At 44.8% G+C, this 17,938-nt stretch overlaps 1 protein-coding gene across 3 annotated transcripts in view; it reads right to left on the reverse strand.

The window, feature by feature from the left end:
• The window catches only part of MMRN2 (multimerin 2), a 113,477-nt gene that overhangs the window by 54,834 nt on the left and 40,705 nt on the right, over nucleotides 1–17,938 (reverse strand). For all 3 annotated transcript variants that reach the window (XM_029609337.1, XM_029609336.1, XM_029609338.1), the window contains exon 2: nucleotides 7,495–7,623. In XM_029609337.1, the coding sequence (XP_029465197.1) occupies nucleotides 7,495–7,623 (129 nt within the window). The remainder of the gene's footprint in view (nucleotides 1–7,494; nucleotides 7,624–17,938) is intronic.

Here is a 17,938-nt window from a genome sequence, read left to right on the forward strand (position 1 = left end):
ATGCCCTTATTTTCTCATTTAGCTACTGTAACTTGTCTACAGTTTACCCATTCCCCACCAGTTTCTTATGCAATATATTCATAAATCAGCGGAGAGAATTGTATTCTATTCAATCAACTCTAACTCTTCTTTCCTTCAGCTTAATTCCTGCCCACTGGCTTCAAATTAGCATCTGCATTACTCTGATACTGCTGTGCAAAGTCCTGAGATTATTTATATATCAGCTGTCATTGTTTGCTATATACACTCCAGAAAGTGAGTGCTAGAAAGAGTTACACAGTCCCGGAATTCCAAATCAATTTTAAATATCAGGAAGTTTTTATTATTTATATCGGCAACTCCACTGTATATATAAACATATTTCTCAAACAGAAGGGTCCCCCGACACGGACCCGTGTTTCGCCAGGGGCTGCATCGGGAGGGACGCACAAGAAGTTTAAATGTGTGCTGTAAACAAAACATATAAATAAGGACTGTGTTAGAAAATAGACGCCAATGCCATACTTCATTCAGAAAACATAGATAAATAACACTTACCAAAATTAGGTGTTCAGAATAGTATAACAGGGAGCGCGTTACAGGTAGTTAAACAAGGAGCTTTAAACCTGTCAAAAGGGCGCCAAAAACATTCACGGACCAATCATATAAGGTATTAACCCACCAATCAGAGCCAAGAGCTCTTGTCCAATCAGCAGTCAGGTGAAATGAACCCATTCAATTTCTTTGTTCAGTCCTACTGGGGTGACGGTATTCAGACGGTGAATCCACCGTTGCTCACAGTGAATCAAATGGGTGTCAAAATCTCCACCCCTAGGGAGGGCGGGGACCACTTCCAACACAAAGAAGAATAAATCAGATATCGTATGAGATAAGGATACCCAATGGTCAACAAGAGGGGCCAACACCCGGGAATGTTTAATATTGGACCGGTGCTCATTCATCCTGGTCCTAATCTGTCTTCTGGTCTTCCCTATGTAAAGTTTTGCACACGGACAGCGTATAACATATATTACACCTGTAGAGCTACAGTCAGATAAACCATAAAGTGTAAAAACCTTGCCTGAAACAGGATCAGTGAAACTGGACATGACAGATGTATGCTTGCAAACTGAGCAGTTACCACATGGGGTGTGTCTGCCCGGTGTCCGTCTAGATGTACTTTGGGAAAAGTCAGACCGAATTAGAATGTCCCTTAAATTTCTGCCCCTGCGGTAGGTAAACCGTAGGGAACCCTGAAACAACTCCGAAAAGGACAGAGCCGACCAATGTCTTTGAATAATCGTAGAAATGTCATGACTAAAGGGTGTAAAGGGCAAAATACAATTCAGAGTTTTACTCGTGGGGACGGCGATGGGGGCAACGATGGCCCCCAGCCTGGCATGCTTATATGTGGCAAGGTTCGAGGAGACCCACATATATCCCTCTGCCTGGCAGGGGTTCATACACGCATGGTTCCGGTATATAGATGATGTTCTTTTGGTTTGGTCAGGTACCGAGATTCAGTTTTTTATGTTTTTTGATTGGTTGAATCATTGTAACCCACACCTTCAGTTTTGTTTTAATTTGCATCACTTTCAGATTCCATTTTTAGATATGTTAGTCACGATTAAAGATGGCCTCTTTACAACTTCTATTTACAGAAAACAAACTGATTGGAATACCATTCTTAAATTTGACAGTTGTCATCCAAAAATTCTTAAGTCCAATATCCCAACAGGCCAGTTCCTCCGGTTACGGCGGCTCTGCTCCTCTAAAGCTGAGTATACGATCAAAGCTAAGGAGATGTTCTCCTGGTTTAGTCAGAGGGGGTACCCTTCAAAGACGCTTAAACGAGCTTTTAAGAGAGCCCTGTATGTTAATAGAGACATCCTGTTTCTTCCAACACAAAAAGACACGAGTAAAACTCTGAATTGTATTTTACCCTTTACACCCTTTAGTCATGACATTTCTAAGATTATTCAAAGACATTGGTCGGCTCTGTCCTTTTCGGAGTTGTTTTAGGGTTCCCTACGGTTTACCTACCACAGGGGCAGAAATTTAAGGGACATTCTAATTTGGTCTGACTTTTCCCAAAGTACATCTAGACGGACACCGGGCAGACACACCCCATGTGGTAACTGCTCAGTTTGCAAGCATACATCTGTCATGTCCAGTTTCACTGATCCTGTTTCAGGCAAGGTTTTTACACTTTATGGTTTATCTGACTGTAGCTCTACAGGTGTAATATATGTTATACGCTGTCCGTGTGCAAAACTTTACATAGGGAAGACCAGAAGACAGATTAGGACCAGGATGATTGAGCACCGGTCCAATATTAAACATTCCCGGGTGTTGGCCCCTCTTGTTGACCATTGGGTATCCTTATCTCATACGATATCTGATTTATTCTTCTTTGTGTTGGAAGTGGTCCCCGCCCTTCCTAGGGGTGGAGATTTTGACACCCATTTGATTCACTGTGAGCAACGGTGGATTCACCGTCTGAATACCGTCACCCCAGTAGGACTGAACAAAGAAATTGAATGGGTTCATTTCACCTGACTGCTGATTGGACAAGAGCTCTTGGCTCTGATTGGTGGGTTAATTCCTTATATGATTGGTCCGTGAATGTTTTTGGCGCCCTTTTGACAGGTTTAAAGCTCCTTGTTTAACTACCTGTAACTCGCTCCCTGTTATACTATTCTGAACACCTAATTTTGGTAAGTGTTATTTATCTATGTTTTCTGAATGAAGTATGGCATTGGTGTCTATTTTCTAACACAGTCCTTATTTATATGTTTTGTTTACAGCACACATTTAAACTTCTTGTGCGTCCCTCCCGATGCAGCCCCTGGCGAAACACGGGTCCATGTCGGGGGACCCTTCTGTTTGAGAAATATGTTTATATATACAGTGGAGTTGCCGATATAAATAATAAAAACTTCCTGATATTTAAAATTGATTTGGAATTCCGGGACTGTGTAACTCTAGCACTCACTTTCTGGCGTGTATCTATATTTAGAGTGCTAGCTGTGCTCGGCTGCTTGTGGACTTACATTGTTTGCTATATGCCATTTTACACATGCACACTGACTCTATTGTCTTCTTGGTTCATTCTAAGTGCCAATCCTTTCCTTCCATTCCACCTTATTCATGGAAATCTTCTCCCTCTTCTAGTATAATATGTTTCTTCTCTTTTCACCTTGAAGTCCTATCTGAAGAACTCAATAAACCATGTTATCTACCTCCTTGAGACTTTTCCTATCTTACACTCTCCCAATTAAAGTATACACCTCCTCTGATCCTTGCCCACCTGCTATAATTTATAATTATGTGACCGGCCCCCTTGGTCATCCACTAGAATGACCCTTGTTGCCTGCCCATTAGTAATAACAGCTTAGTGGGATTTTCCATTCTATTTCAGTATCACCTATGAAGTTAACTGTGATTGGCTATCCCTAGGGCATTTGGGGGAGCTAATAGTATAGAGTGTGTGGTCATTTTGAGTTGGCTCTTGGAGAAGCAAGAGCTGTTTTACTTTTCCCTGCTGAGTTGGGCCCACTATGTTGAGGTCCCGGTCACGAATCCTTACTTTTTCTCTGCCCCGAAGCACCGCAGCGAAGTCTGGTGTTTTTCGGGCCTACTCAGCCCTCTCTGCGGCTGCGTCTCCACAAGGGAGATGCTGCTCAGCTCCTCTCTCAACTCCCCCCCTTAGGCGCATGCAAGGGGGAAAAGTTTAAAGGCACAGTGACGCGAAACCGTGGCCGGCCCCCGAGATGATGTCAGACACCAGCAGGACATTTAAACTCTGCGTCTACATGAAGTCTTTGCCTTGCAATGAGGTTCACTCCTGGAGTCGTCTAGTTGCAGTTCCTGTTCCAGTCTCCGCTCCTGTTCCAGTCTCCGCTCCTTATCCAGTCTCTGCTCCTGCCTCAGTCTCCATTCCTATCTCAGCCTTGCCTTACCCTCAGACTGATTTCCTGGTTTCTGATTCTGGTACGTCTGCGGTTATCCTTGTCTGTTGCCAGCCCCGACCTCGGACTGTCCACCGCCCTGCTGTTCTTCTGCTCCGGGAGACCTCTCCTAAGTCCCAGCAGCCCGGGTCCTCACAGGCTCCTCCCAGAGGAACCTCGGGCTTCCAGTGGCGAAGCTCCTGTCTGGTCTCCTGGCTCCGTGCCGCCTCCTGGCCATGTCATTACTGCGGACTCCTCTTCAAGTTCCCTCTTCATCCGCACGGCCAGCCCAAGGGTCCACTAATCCCAGCACTAACACACTAACCCAACTTGATAGATTCTTCATCAGTATTCTCCCCGTCTGAGAGGGTCTGCTCATTTTTGGAAAGAGAGATTTGGGGAAATTTTGAGAAGGTTTTGGATTATTTTTTTCTTTTTCTGTGAACACCCTGTACCCTTTTGAGAGAGACAAGCCCCAATCCAGAAACCAGGGTCTGGAGACCTCTGAATTTTTCCTCCTCTTCCTAGAGGAAGCAAGACCAGTGACAGCATTACCCAGCATGGGATTTTTGGTATTAGAGTAATTTGGATTTTCCCCTTTTGGTTATTGTGGAGGCTTTTTTTCCCCACCCCTCACAAATTGGAGTCAGGAGACTGAGAAATTGGTTCTAGACTGGAAGCATCAGACTTTTTCCTTCAGAGAAGTCATAGAGATTTGAAAGAAAGTGTGAGACGAAACATCAACCAACTGAATCTCCCAACTGAGACTTCACTCCAAAGGGACAATGCACAGAGACTGTGGGTAAAAGGGAGAGCGTTGGACTCGGGTGCAATTTTTATGAGCATTTGGGGCTCCCCAATAGGATTCCCCCTACACCAGTGTTTGTACACTAATGAGTAAAAAGTGTCAAGCTCCCCCCCCCCCCCCCCCCCCCCAAATAAGGAATTAGAAAGAAGGACATATTCCATCAGCAAAGAGACTTGTGTAAATAACTCCACTGTACAGTTTCAGTTGTGGAAAGTATATTGGACTATGCCTGACATTTTGGAATTAATCAGTACATTTTATTTGAACATCCAGCCTGTCTGTCCCTGAGGAAAATACACTACCAGAGAGATACCCAAACTTAAAGAGAAACACATCATCACCTGGGCCAAGAAAGATTTCCTTCCCCCCTGGGATCTGCAGGAAGCGGAGAGAAGATGGAGGAGCTAGCCCCCAAATAAAAAATACTTTTATGGCCCTAGGGGAAACTGCAAACACATGAACAAAGGATTACAATTATTCTGTTCCTATAGTTGCTCCCTATTCTTGTCTCTTGAATGCAGTATATCCTTTTCCTATCACTTAGAGTGGAAGCTTTTTTGGCAGAGCATTTCCTTCCTATGATTTTCATGTGACTTGTGTTATCATTTACTGTATCCTGTATTGGATTATCTATGTACTTTTAAGCTTATTTAAGTAAATCATATGGAAAAGCAAGCCAGAGATAACCTAGCAACTGAACCAAATCCCTCTTTTTCTTAAGTAAAAATGATCACTAGATTTGGTGAGATCTCTGAATACAGATCTTCCCTAGTGACTCAGGAAATTTGCATTAATTGCCAGGTCTCTGGGGAAACACTGAAAAGCTCAGGGCCTCTCTGTTTACTGCTCCAGCCCCTTGCCTTCAGTAGGCCTCTAGGTAGAGAAGAGGTAAGCCTGGAGTGTACACACTGCGGGCAGCATTTGGGGAGAAAGCGCAGGACTTTGAAAATTCCAGGACTTGGGACTTGGCTGAGGGCTGAGTAAGAGTACACAAGTTTGTGACTTATGGGGGGGATGAGCAAAGAGAGTGCTGGGGTCAGAGAGGGAGGAAGGGAAAGAATACTGGGGTCATTCCTGGAGGGAGGAATAAGTTATGGCAGAGAGAGAGTGAATGTGGATTAGCAGAGAGAAGGTGGAAAAGAGAAAGTTGATGAGATAAAGCTGAAAGGAGGGTAGGCTCAGGAGTAATCTAAGGAAATATGTACTTTCTTACAGAGAAGGTAGTAGATGCATGGAACTGCCTTGCAGTGGAGGCAAGGAAAGTATCTGAATTCAAGAAAGCATGAGGCAAGCTCGTGGGATCTCTGAGTGAGCGTTAGGTATTGTAAAGCTGAGCAGTTGCGTATATGGGCAGACAAGATAGGCCATCATGTCTCTATAATACTGGGATACAAATTATTCCTTCCTCTTATTTCCCCTCCCTCCCTGGCTAAAAGGCTAATCAACAACAATCTCAGGGTGATCACAACTCAAAAGTTCCCATGTATGAATATAGATTGGAAAAAGAAAGGATCAGATCATTGCAGCTGAATCAAAGTCACAAAAGGAGGGAATAACCACATTTCAGTCACATCAATTTGTCCATCCCAGGCAAATCACCATTTTATTTTAGTTTAAAGCAATAGTTCTTAAAGCTAGTATTCTCACAAATTTTGTACAGCACAAGGAAATCATTTGAATTCTCAACAAAATAAACCATTTCAAACAGAACATAAGAACATGCCATACTGGGTCAGACCAAGGGTCCATCAAGCCCAGCATCCTGTTTCCAACAGTGGCCAAACCAGGCCACAAAAACCTGGCAAGTACCCAAAACTAAGTCTATTCCATGTTACCATTGCTAGTAACAGCGGAGGTTATTATCTAAGTCAACTTAATTAATAGCAGGTAATGGACTTCTCCTCCAAGAACTTATCCAATCCTTTTTTAAACACAGCTACACTAACTGTACTAACCACATCCTCTGGCAACAAATTCCAGAGTTTAATTGTGCGTTGAGTGAAAAAGAACTTTCTCTGATTAGTTTTAAATGTGACACATGCTAACTTCATGGAGTGCCCCCTAGTCCTTCTATTATCTGAAAGAGTAAATAACCGATTCACATTTATCCATTCTAGACCTCTCATGATTTTAAACACCTCTATCATATCCCCCCTCAGCCATCATACCAAACCATCCTAGGCCACCTTTGGGATTTTGAGTTGCAACACCAACCTCAAGGCATTATAGGAATGACAGGCCTGCTTTTCCTTTTAAGAAAGCAGGACTTTAACTTTAACATGGCTGAGACAGGAATTCAGAATGCAGGATTGTCCAAAGAAAGATATACAACATGGGATTAGGTGGCAGAAATTTCAAAGAAACATACTACAAACAGTTCTAGAACTTTCAGGCTACTGTTTTGCTTGATATTTTTACATTAAGAAATTGAAATCCCTAGGTAAAGCTTATAATATTTTAGACATGCAATCATATGGTGGATGAGAGAAAGGTAGGAGAGAAGAGCATTATGGACTGCAGTTTGAAAGAAACTGCTTTCCAGGATTCACACAATTTATTTATTTGTTTGTTTTTATATTCCAACATTCGATCGAAATATCACATCGGTTTACAGGAAACTGAGAGATAGGGCGGGGTCTGCCCTATTTTACATTGTAACATGGAAGCTGATTAAAGCTCAATTTCAAATCAACACAAGCTGATTAAAGCTCATTTAAAGGTCTAGCTATTTCTTGAAGATATTTCTGATATACTCACATGACTTTCTGACATTCTGGTCCTGGAACCCCTTGTGGACATAGCTGCTGAGACTTAACAATGTATTTCTCAGTTTTGCAAGAGGCTACATATGTGACCAATTTGGACTGCACAAAAGAGCACCAGTTTCTGGAAAATAGGAGAAACAAACAAAAAAAATACAAATTAAATATTTTAAATTTACAAATGAATGCTTATGTAAATATGGTCATAAAAATTTATAAGATTGATCTAGGTACAGCACAAACAGAAGAATATGATAAAATGCCTTAAAACATTCTAATTTTGTTCTTGAATCTGATAGGTATTGGGTTATGAAGATGTTTTTTTCCATACAAAGATGTTTTATTTTTAAATTATTGTTTGTGTTTTTCCAGATGTGGCCAAGGGCACACAGAAGAGGAACTAATTTTAGTTATTGTGACCCCTGAGTATTACAACTTGGCTGGAGGCACATTTTGTTTACATTATCCATGTGGTCAGATATTTAGATGTGTGAGAGATTTTTTGATCATTCCCAGCTTGCTAGTTTTTATGGCCACCAGACCAGTTTCGGAACTGTCAAGGGCCTCTTCTCCTACAAAGCAATATTCAGCGCTGGTCCTGGATTGACAGCAATGGGACTGGTTTTCAGGACATCCACAACTGAATATACATGAGTAAAATCTGCATACAAGGGAGGCAGTGCATGCAGATATACCTCATACATATTCATTGTGGATATCCTGAAAACCTGACCTGTCTCTGACACTCTAGGACCAGAGTTTTCTACCTCTGTCCTATACAATCTCCCTAGTGGGCCTCCCTTTAGTTTTTTTGTCAGATTTCCTGGTTTTTGAGATCTGTGACGCCCCACGTGTATCTGTGGTTCTTTCTAAATTGCGGTCTTCTTAGAGTTTCCTTTTGTGTTCTTTAGGTAATGATTTCACGTGGTCATTACTAAGATGTATTTCTTGTTTCTATTTGAAAATGGGAACGTATAAAATTAAAAATATATATACTTGGAACAAGCATCTATTCTGGTAACTGCCTGCCTGAAACAATGTTAGGAAGTATGAATTTTCTAATGAGTTATTGTGTGTTCAAAAATTTGCTCATATGCATACTGTTCCCAGGAGCTCTTCTTTTTTTTACAGCCCAAATGACTCAGCTGCCTGGTTTTCTACAAGATGACTGATATTATCACTTTCCCACAAGAAACAAAAAAAAAAAAAAAAATATATATATATATATATATATAAGTACAGAAAAAGCAGGACTTTTTCTTAGTGGTATATACTGGTACATTGTACTGGCTCATTTTTTTCTAGCATTAGATTATCTGGCTCGAATGAGGCAATGGAATTAGGAAGCAGCTCTACATCAGGCTACGTGGCCTGAAGGAGGAGGGAGGGGCAGGCACTGTCACATCAGTCCTCACAGGCTAAGGGTAGAGAAGAATGAGGAGGTGGTGTTACATTGGCCAGTGCAGGCTGGCAGGGAGCAGACGTCACATTGCATCAGCCTGCATAGGCCCGAAGAAAGTGGTTCAATTTTTTTTCTGCACATTTCTATTCATATTTTACTCTGTATTTGGTGTCAGTCTGTTTGTGTTCTGCATGGGTGATCGAGGTGAAGTATTCTGCTGGCATGTCATTTCTGTGAAGGGATCTATAACAACCTGGCTTATTCTGTTTTCTTAATAGGAGATGTATTGGTGTTTTAGGGCCTGGCATAATATTTGTAGTTTTTCCTGTCACAGATGTGAACCCTTGGGCTGTATCATGGTTGATGTAGCCTAGCAGGTGAGCCTACTAGGCCCACACCAACAGCAGGTGGACTCTCTTATTAAGACTGCTTCTAGGGCTTCACCTTTACCAGCCCCATTCCCCACAGGTTCAGCCCTTGGGTTCCAGTAGCTGGCAGGGCTTAGGCAAGGGTCCTGTAAAGAAAAGTCAGGCAATGTTGAGTAGCAGGCAGATAGGGCAGGCAGTGAGCAAACAGTGTTCAGGTCTATGCTGAGGATGGGGGTAGGCAGAGACCAGGCAATGTTGAGGTCCAGGCTAAGTCAGGGCAGGCAGCAGTCCAAAAGGGTAGTCAGAGTCTGAGGCCAGGGTCAGAACCAGAAGTCAGGCAGAGGATGACAGACAAGACAATGACAAGGCACTGGAGATCATAACACTGCAGGGACAAGCAGGGTAAGGCAATAGAGAGGCAAGGCAACAACAAAGAAGGACGAGGAAAGGTAACAAGGAGGTAAGGCTAGGCAAGGTAAAGCACAGAGACAGCAAGCAATACGCATTGCAAAGCAGGAGGACCTGTTGCTGAGGCAAAGAGCTGGAGCACGGCTGAGGTTTAAATACCCAGCCATGCTGATGTCATCAGGTAGTAGGGATGTGAATCGTTTTTCAACGATTAAAATTATCGTCCGATAATGTTTATATCGTCTTAAATCGTTATAGAACACGATACAATAGAAATTCTAACGATTTATCGTTAAAAATCGTTAAATCGTGTTAGTGCGCACTAACTCGAGTTAGTGCGCACTAACTCCCCGTTAGGGCGCACTAACTCGATTTAGTGCGCACTAACTGAAAATGATACAAATAAACACTTTCCAGGTCACTGAAGGTCAGTTAGGAATGAATATGTGTTCCTATTGGCTGGCTGCCCTCTTATCTATTGATATTACCAAGGTTACCACTGAGGTGATGGTTGGGGGGATGGGAAATGGAACTGGAAACTAACGAACACCAACAGAAAATGAAACAAAGTGTTCACACTTCCCAGGTCAGTAAAGGTCACTTAGGAATGAATATGTATGTATGTATTCCTATTGGCTGGCTGTGCTCTTATCTATTGATGTTACCAATATGGTTGGGGGGATGTGAAATGGAAACAGTTGGAAGCTTGACAAAAAAAGTAATGTAATGATCAGCACTCACGTGACTAGAACTTGTTTGTTTATTATTTTTGTTAGCAGGCACCTGAAATGCTAGTGCATGTTGAATTTGCCAATCACTGTGCATTTTAGAAAGGTGGTACTGGCTGGAACTGTACACAGTTCAAATATATGTAATTGATTGTTGGTAAGTGTATTTTTTTAAGTAGCCACACTGGCACCAGTATGTTTACTTTTCCTCCTACTTAACTCACTAGCTCAGCTTTGTAAGAAGGGCTTCTCTGCTTGTGTGTTGTTTTTGTTTGGTGTGAGGAGAGCAGAAACATCAGATCTTTATTCAATCTACTACAGTCATCTCTTACAGTGCCCTATCCCTATTAATACCAGGAGTGTTGTGATCTTCCTGCACACAGTGCCCTAACCCTGATACCAGTCTGAGACAGCTCTGCATTACTAGTGAGAGGCTGGCTTCACAGACAGGGGGGAGCTGCCTGACCCTCACTCCTGACTTCCCCCATGTCCCAGCTAGTGAATGGTGTGTGGGTGAGGGGGGGGGGGGGAGGATGGTGAAGTCTGAGACAGCTCCCTCCCTGCATTACTAGTGAGAGGCTGGCTTCACAGACAGGGGGGAGCTGCCTGACCCTCACTCCTGACTTCCCCCATGTCCCAGCTAGTGAATGGTGTGTGGGTGAGGGGGGGGGAGGATGGTGAAGTCTGAGACAGCTCCCTCCCTGCATTACTAGTGAGAGGCTGGCTTCGCAGACAGGGGGGAGCTGCCTGACCCTCACTCCTGACTTCCCCCATGTCCCAGCTAGTGAATGGTGTGTGGGTGAGGGGGGGGGGAGGATGGTGAAGTCTGAGACAGCTCCCTCCCTGCATTACTAGTGAGAGGCTGGCTTCGCAGACAGGGGGGAGCTGCCTGACCCTCACTCCTGACTTCCCCCATGTCCCAGCTAGTGAATGGTGTGTGGGTGAGGGGGGGGGGGGGGGATGGTGAAGTCTGAGACAGCTCCCTCCCTGCATTACTAGTGAGAGGCTGGCTTCACAGACAGGGGGGAGCTGCCTGACCCTCACTCCTGACTTCCCCCATGTCCCAGCTAGTGAATGGTGTGTGGGTGAGGGGGGGGGGGGGGGGGGGAGGATGGTGAAGTCTGAGACAGCTCCCTCCCTGCATTACTAGTGAGAGGCTGGCTTCACAGACAGGGGGGAGCTGCCTGTCCCTCACTCCTGACTTCTCCCATGTCCCAGCTAGTGAATGGTGTGTGGGTGAGGCGGGGGGGGGGGGGGGGGTGGATGGTGAAGTCTGAGACAGCTCCCTCCCTGCATTACTAGTGAGAGGCTGGCTTCACAGACAGGGGGGAGCTGCCTGACCCTCACTCCTCCGGGGTATTGTGATCTTCCTGCACACAGTGCCCTATCCCTGATACCAGGGGTGTTGTGATCTTCCTGCATGCAGTGCCCTATCCCTATTAATACCAGGAGTGTTGTGATCTTTCTGCATGCAGTGCCCTATCCCTATTAATACCAGGAGTGTTGTGATCTTCCTGCATGCAGTGCCCTATCCCTGATATCGGGATGTGTGCAAGAAGATCACAACACCCCCGGTATCAGGAATAGGGCACTGTGTGCAGGAAGATCACAACACCCCCAGTATCAGGAATAGGGCACTGTGTGCAGGAAGATCACAACACCCCTGGTATTAGGAATAGGGCACTGTGTGCAGGAAGATCACAACACTCCTGGTATTAATAGGGATAGGGCACTGTGTGCAGGAAGATCACAATACCCCTGGTATCAGGGTTAGGGCACAAGTTCTAGTCACATTGACTGATCACATTACTTGTTTTGTCAAGCTACCAACTGTTTCCATTTCCCATCCCCCATATACTGTCAGTAGGAAACTTGGTAACATGAATAAATAAGAGGGCAGCCAATAGGAATACATATTCATTCCTAAACTGACCTTAACTGACCTGAAAAGTGTCAAATTGTATCATTTTCAGTTAGTGCGCACTAACTCCCAGTTAGTGCGCACTAACTCCCGTTAGTGCGCACTAACTCGAGTTAGTGCGCACTAATCGGAAAAAACGATTTTTAACGATTTTTTAACTAAAAAATCGTGCCTAAGACGATTTTCTTGCCCTGCCACACGATTTCTATCGTTAAGACGATATGGAAAACGATTCACATCCCTATCAGGTAGCATTGCAGAACTTTCCCGCTATGAGGCCTTGAAGGCATAGCTTGATGGGCCGAACATGTCATGGCGGCATCCTTGCCATGAAGAGATTCCGGCAGCATCCTGTGGCCATGGTGGCATTAGGAGTAGATGCAGCTGGTCGCGGGGCCTTCTCATGGCCAGCCAAAACATTACAGTACCCCCAAGCCCCCTCCCCAAGATTCTGGGCCTTGGCTTACATGAAAAAAGGCAATGGAATTCTCATGTAAGATGGGTAGCTTGGATGTCTGAAGATTGGTTCACCCAAGAGTTCTCTTCAAGACAAATCCTTTCCAGGATATGAGATAGTGAAGTTTGTTTTGGATGTGCTTGGAGTCTAGAATAACTTGAACTTTGTACTCTGTGTCCTCTTCTGTGGTTATCTTGGTCAGTTTAGGAAGAGATCATGAGGGCCAAGACAATAGTAGAGGACTGAGGAGAGATGCATGAAAAACATTGAGAATCTTGAGGGTAGCTGGCAGTCTCAATTGGTATGAAACTGACTCCATTTGACGAGTGATTGGAAATGGGTCTATGAAGTGACTTGAAAACTTTGTAGAGGGATTTTTTTAGTTGGAGATTGCTGGTATTCAGCCATACCAAGTCTTCAGGCTTAAGATGAGGTGCTCATGTGTGTTTTTGTAAGCCTGTTTCTTGTTTCTGTCAGAGCGGGAAGTGAGATGTTGGTGAGTCTTGTGCCACAGTTCCTCCAGATTTTGATCCACTATGTCAGCTGCAGGGCATGGAACAGTCACCGGCATGGGAAGTGGGATTCTTAGGTGTCTGCCATATCGAATCTGGAAGGGAGAAGACTGCACAGAGTCTCTGACATGATTGTTATGGCAGAATTCTTTCAAGGGAAAGAGGGATGTCTAATCATCTTGACATTCATTGACTTAGCTCTGAAGAACCCCTTAAAGATTTAATTGGTCCTCTCAGTCTGTTCATTAGTTTGCGGGTGGTATGCTGAAGAGAAATCCAGTGAAATTCCAAATTTCTTGCACAGGCTTCTCTAAACCTTGCTGTAATTTGCACTCCAAGGTCAGGAACAATGTACTTGGGGAAGCTGTGGAGTCGGAAGACATGCTGAAAAAAGAGATGTACCAATTCTGGAGCTGACGGCAGCCCAGAGAGAGGTATAAAATGAACCATTTTTGAAAACTGGTCCACCACGACCCAGATGGTAGTACATCCATTAAAAGGAGTGAGGTTGGTGATATGTCCGTGGCCACATGGTTCCATGGTTTTTCAGGGGCTGGCAACAGCTGTAACCACCCCCAAGGGCAAGTGTGGGAGCTCTTATTAACTACATAATTAGGACAGGACTCCATGTAGCATCACAACATTATGCCTCACTCAAGGCCACCAATAGTGGCAAAGGAATAGTTCCATTGTTTTGGCTATCCCCGGGTGGCCTGCTGGGTGGGAATTGTGGGACCAGTTAAGTACTTTCTCTCAGACACATTTGGGGACCACAGTCTTCCCCAGAGGTACTGGAACATCTGCGGCTATCACAATTCTTGCAGGATCAATAATGTGATGAGGAGATTCTGTTAAGTCTTCTGTTTTGAAGGACTTTGAAAGGGTGTCAGCCTGCTGGTTCTTCTTCGCTAATCAGTACTGGAGTTCAAAGTTGAAGCAGTTAAAGAATAGAGACCATCAGGCCTAATGTGGATTTAACCCAGCTGATGCCTTCCTTCTTTCTGGGTCTATGTGCAGGCCATGATGGGATATAATATAGCCCAGGAAAGGTAGCTTTCCCTGCTTGAACATATATTTTTCGAGTTTGGCATATATGTGATTCTCCAGGAGCCTCTGCAGCACTTGTTTTAATGTGCTCATGGTGCTGTGTCAAAGAGCATGAAAAAATGAGAATATCATCCAGATACACTAGGACATGAGAGTAGAGGAGGTCTCTGAAGATTTCACTGACCATGTGTTGGAAGGCGGCGGGGGCATTGTAAAGGCTGAATGGCATTATTAGGTAGGTATTCATAATGTCCATCATAGGTATTGAATACCATTTTCCATTCATTCCCCTCCTGAATCCGAATTGACATGCAGCTCCAGTGGAATAAATTTTCACTCGGTCACTCACTCTTTCCTCCCCTTCCTTCCTTTTCCTTTCCTTTCACTGCCTCATCTATACCTCTTCTGCCTGCCAGCACATAATATTTAATGTGATTTGTTCCTTCTGCTTGCGGGGGATGGGGAACTCATGGGCATATCATTACTGAGTCACCACAGTTTGTTTCTTCTGCCAGTGGGAATCATGTGGACACATGTTCACCCATATAGATTTGCTTTGTTTATTGGTGCAAACTCTGAGGGTGAGAACTACCTGTGGAGATTGCACCAATGCAGGCAGTTTTGGTTATTGCCTCTTATATGACTAGGGTTTCTGAGTCTTGGTTTTAACTAGGGATGTGAATCATTTTTTGACAATTTAAAAAAATCGTCAGATATTTTTTAAATTGTCAAAAATCGTTAGAGTCGCGATACAATAGAAATTCCCCCGATTTATCGTGAAAAATCGTAAATCGGGGGGGGGGGGAGGGCGGGAAAACCGGCACACCAAAACAAACCCTAAACCCACCCCGACCCTTTAAAACAAATCCCCCACCCTCCCGAACCCCCACAAAATGTTTTAAATTACCTGGTGGTCCAGTGGGGGGGTCACAGCACGATCTCCCGCTCTTGGGCCATCGGCGCCATTTTGGCTGCCACTAATAGAAATGGCGCCGATGGCCTGATTAAAAAAAAAAAAAACAAAACCCCCACCCGACCCTTTAAAATGACCCCCTTAGCCCCCCCCACCCTCCCGACCCCCCCCCCCCCAAACCTTTTAAAATGACCTGGTGGTCCAGCGGGGGCGTGGGGAGCGATCTCCCGCTCTCGGGGCATCGGCTGCCACTAATAAAAATGGCGCCGATGGCCCTTTGCCCTTACCATGTGACAGGGTATCCATGCCATTGGCCGGCCCCTGTCACATGGTAGGAGCACTGGATGGCTGGCGCTGGACCCCCAGGGACTTTTGGCCAGCTTGGGGGGGCCTCCTGACCCCCACAAGACTTGCCAAAAGTCCAGCGGGGGTCCGGTAGCGACCTCCTGCACTGGGGCCGTATTGCCAGTATTCAAAATGGCACCCACGCTACCTTTGCCCTCACTATGTCACAGGGGCCGACGGCCAGCCCCTGTGACATAGTGAGGGCAAAGGCTAGCGGCTGCCAGTACTGAAAATGGCGCCGGCACTAGCCTTTGCCCTCACTATGTCACAGGGGCCGACCATCGGCCCCTGTGACATAGTGAGGGCAAAGGTATCGCCGGCGCCATTTTGAATACTGGCAATACGGCCCGAGTGCAGGAGGTTGCTCCTGGACCTCCGCTGGACTTTTGGCAAGTCTTGTGGGGGTCAGGAGGCCCCCCCCAAGCTGGCCAAAAGTCCCTGGGGGTCCAGCGGGGGTCCAGGAGCGATCTCCTGCACTCAGGCCATATGGCCAGTATTCAAAATGGCGCCGGCGCTACCTTTGTCCTGTGTTATGGTAAGGGAAAGGGCCATCGGCGCCATTTTTATTAACGCAGCCGATGACCTGAGTGCGGGAGATCGCTCCCCGCGCTCCCGCTGGACCACCAGGTTATTTTAAAACCTTTTTTGGGGGTTCGGGAGGGTTTTTTGATTATTGGATCGGGCGCAGCCAATAATCAAAACTCAAATCAGGCTGGGCGATAAAAATTTTAAGATTTGGATCGGAACCGGAACCGATCAGATTCCGGTTCCGATTCACATCTCTAGTTTTAACAGATAAACCCCCAATAACCCCTACCCCAATATGAAGACTGATGCATTTGGGTCACTGCACTGCGATCTCAAACATCCCCTCCTCATGAGCTCATTGTTTAAGTGGAATGCCTTTCTATTTCAGTCTCTTTTCTATCCTCCCCTAAAGGTCATAGACCTCATGTAGAAACTCCCCAGCACAGGCTGGTGACTAGAGAACAGCCTCCTACCTACTGCTGGTTCAGCCTTCTGATTTGCAATAGTGCCATTGAATGACACATTGAACTTTGAACCCCACACAGTCGCATTATGAAGCAGCAGTTAGAGCCAGCACAAGGTTAAATATTATTCTCTATTTGACTTCTGGGGGAATTAGAGGACCCTCATAGGAGTCTAAGGCCTTTGAGGAGAGGACTATTGGTGCTGGGGGATATATTGCCCTCTTGCGTTCCAGGTGTGGAGGAGGGGAAAAGTTAGATAGAGGAATGATAATCGAGCAGCCCTATATGTTCTTGGGGGAATCAAAAAGGAAGGTAGAAATTTCTGAAGGGAAAACCTGCTTCTTTCTTAGCAAATAGCTTGCTGAATTTGGTGAGCAAAAGGTTAACTATAGCACCTTAGAAGGCAGTAAATTTAGTCTGGTAAAGTATTTGTAGTAAATTTACCATGTCTTTGTAAATATCATGACAATGGCTAATGAACTGATTGCTACAGTATTCACATAGATGGTAACTTTTAAACAACCATGCGGTGCACATGTACGTGTGTATGCCAGTTTGCGCTAATGGACACAGCCATTTTATAACATACGCACATATATGTATGTATGATATAAAATAGGCTCTACGCATGTGCGAGCAATGTTATATGGGTATGCACACCTGCGCGCAAATGCCGCCTCTATCACATAGGTGGGGAGATTTTGGCACGTACGCGCGCCAACGCAATTACCAGTTTCCCCAGTTCGTTTCCAGTTTGTCCAGGTAAAGGATAGGGCTTCCTTATCCCCCTAGTTAACTAGCCTACCTTTAACCCTGTTGGCCTCAACCCTTAAAACCCTGCTAACCTCTTTAGTGTTTTTGTTTCAGGATTTACACGCCATCCATAACAGAAGTAAAGTTACGCAGTAGGGGACCCCGACGCACACTTCTGCATGTAAATACACGCAGATTTCATTGACAAATCTAGGAACACCCATGCCCTGCTGAGACCATGCCCATTCCACGCCCCTTTTTTACAAAATATTTTTTGCGCATGTACCGGGAATTCATGCACTTTTTAAAATCTGTGCAGCATGCACCAGCCTGAGTTCTGTGCGTATCTCCTGGCTTTGGCACGCATAGGGCTTTTCAAATTTGCTTTACATTGTACATAGGCATCCACTCTAAAAATAATGTGCCTTTCTTAGTGGGCTTATTAGATGCCTTTATACATATAGAGCAATTAAATGTATACATTAAATGTAGGCCCTACATCTCAGCCAAAAGAATTTGAATGGTATATCTACATTTTGAATATCCAAAAATCGTCTGGAGCAATCAAAATTGTAAATATCGAATGAATATAT

The sequence above is a fragment of the Rhinatrema bivittatum genome, chromosome 7, assembly GCF_901001135.1.
Source record: "Rhinatrema bivittatum chromosome 7, aRhiBiv1.1, whole genome shotgun sequence".
NCBI classification, from domain to species: Eukaryota; Metazoa; Chordata; class Amphibia; order Gymnophiona; family Rhinatrematidae; genus Rhinatrema; species Rhinatrema bivittatum.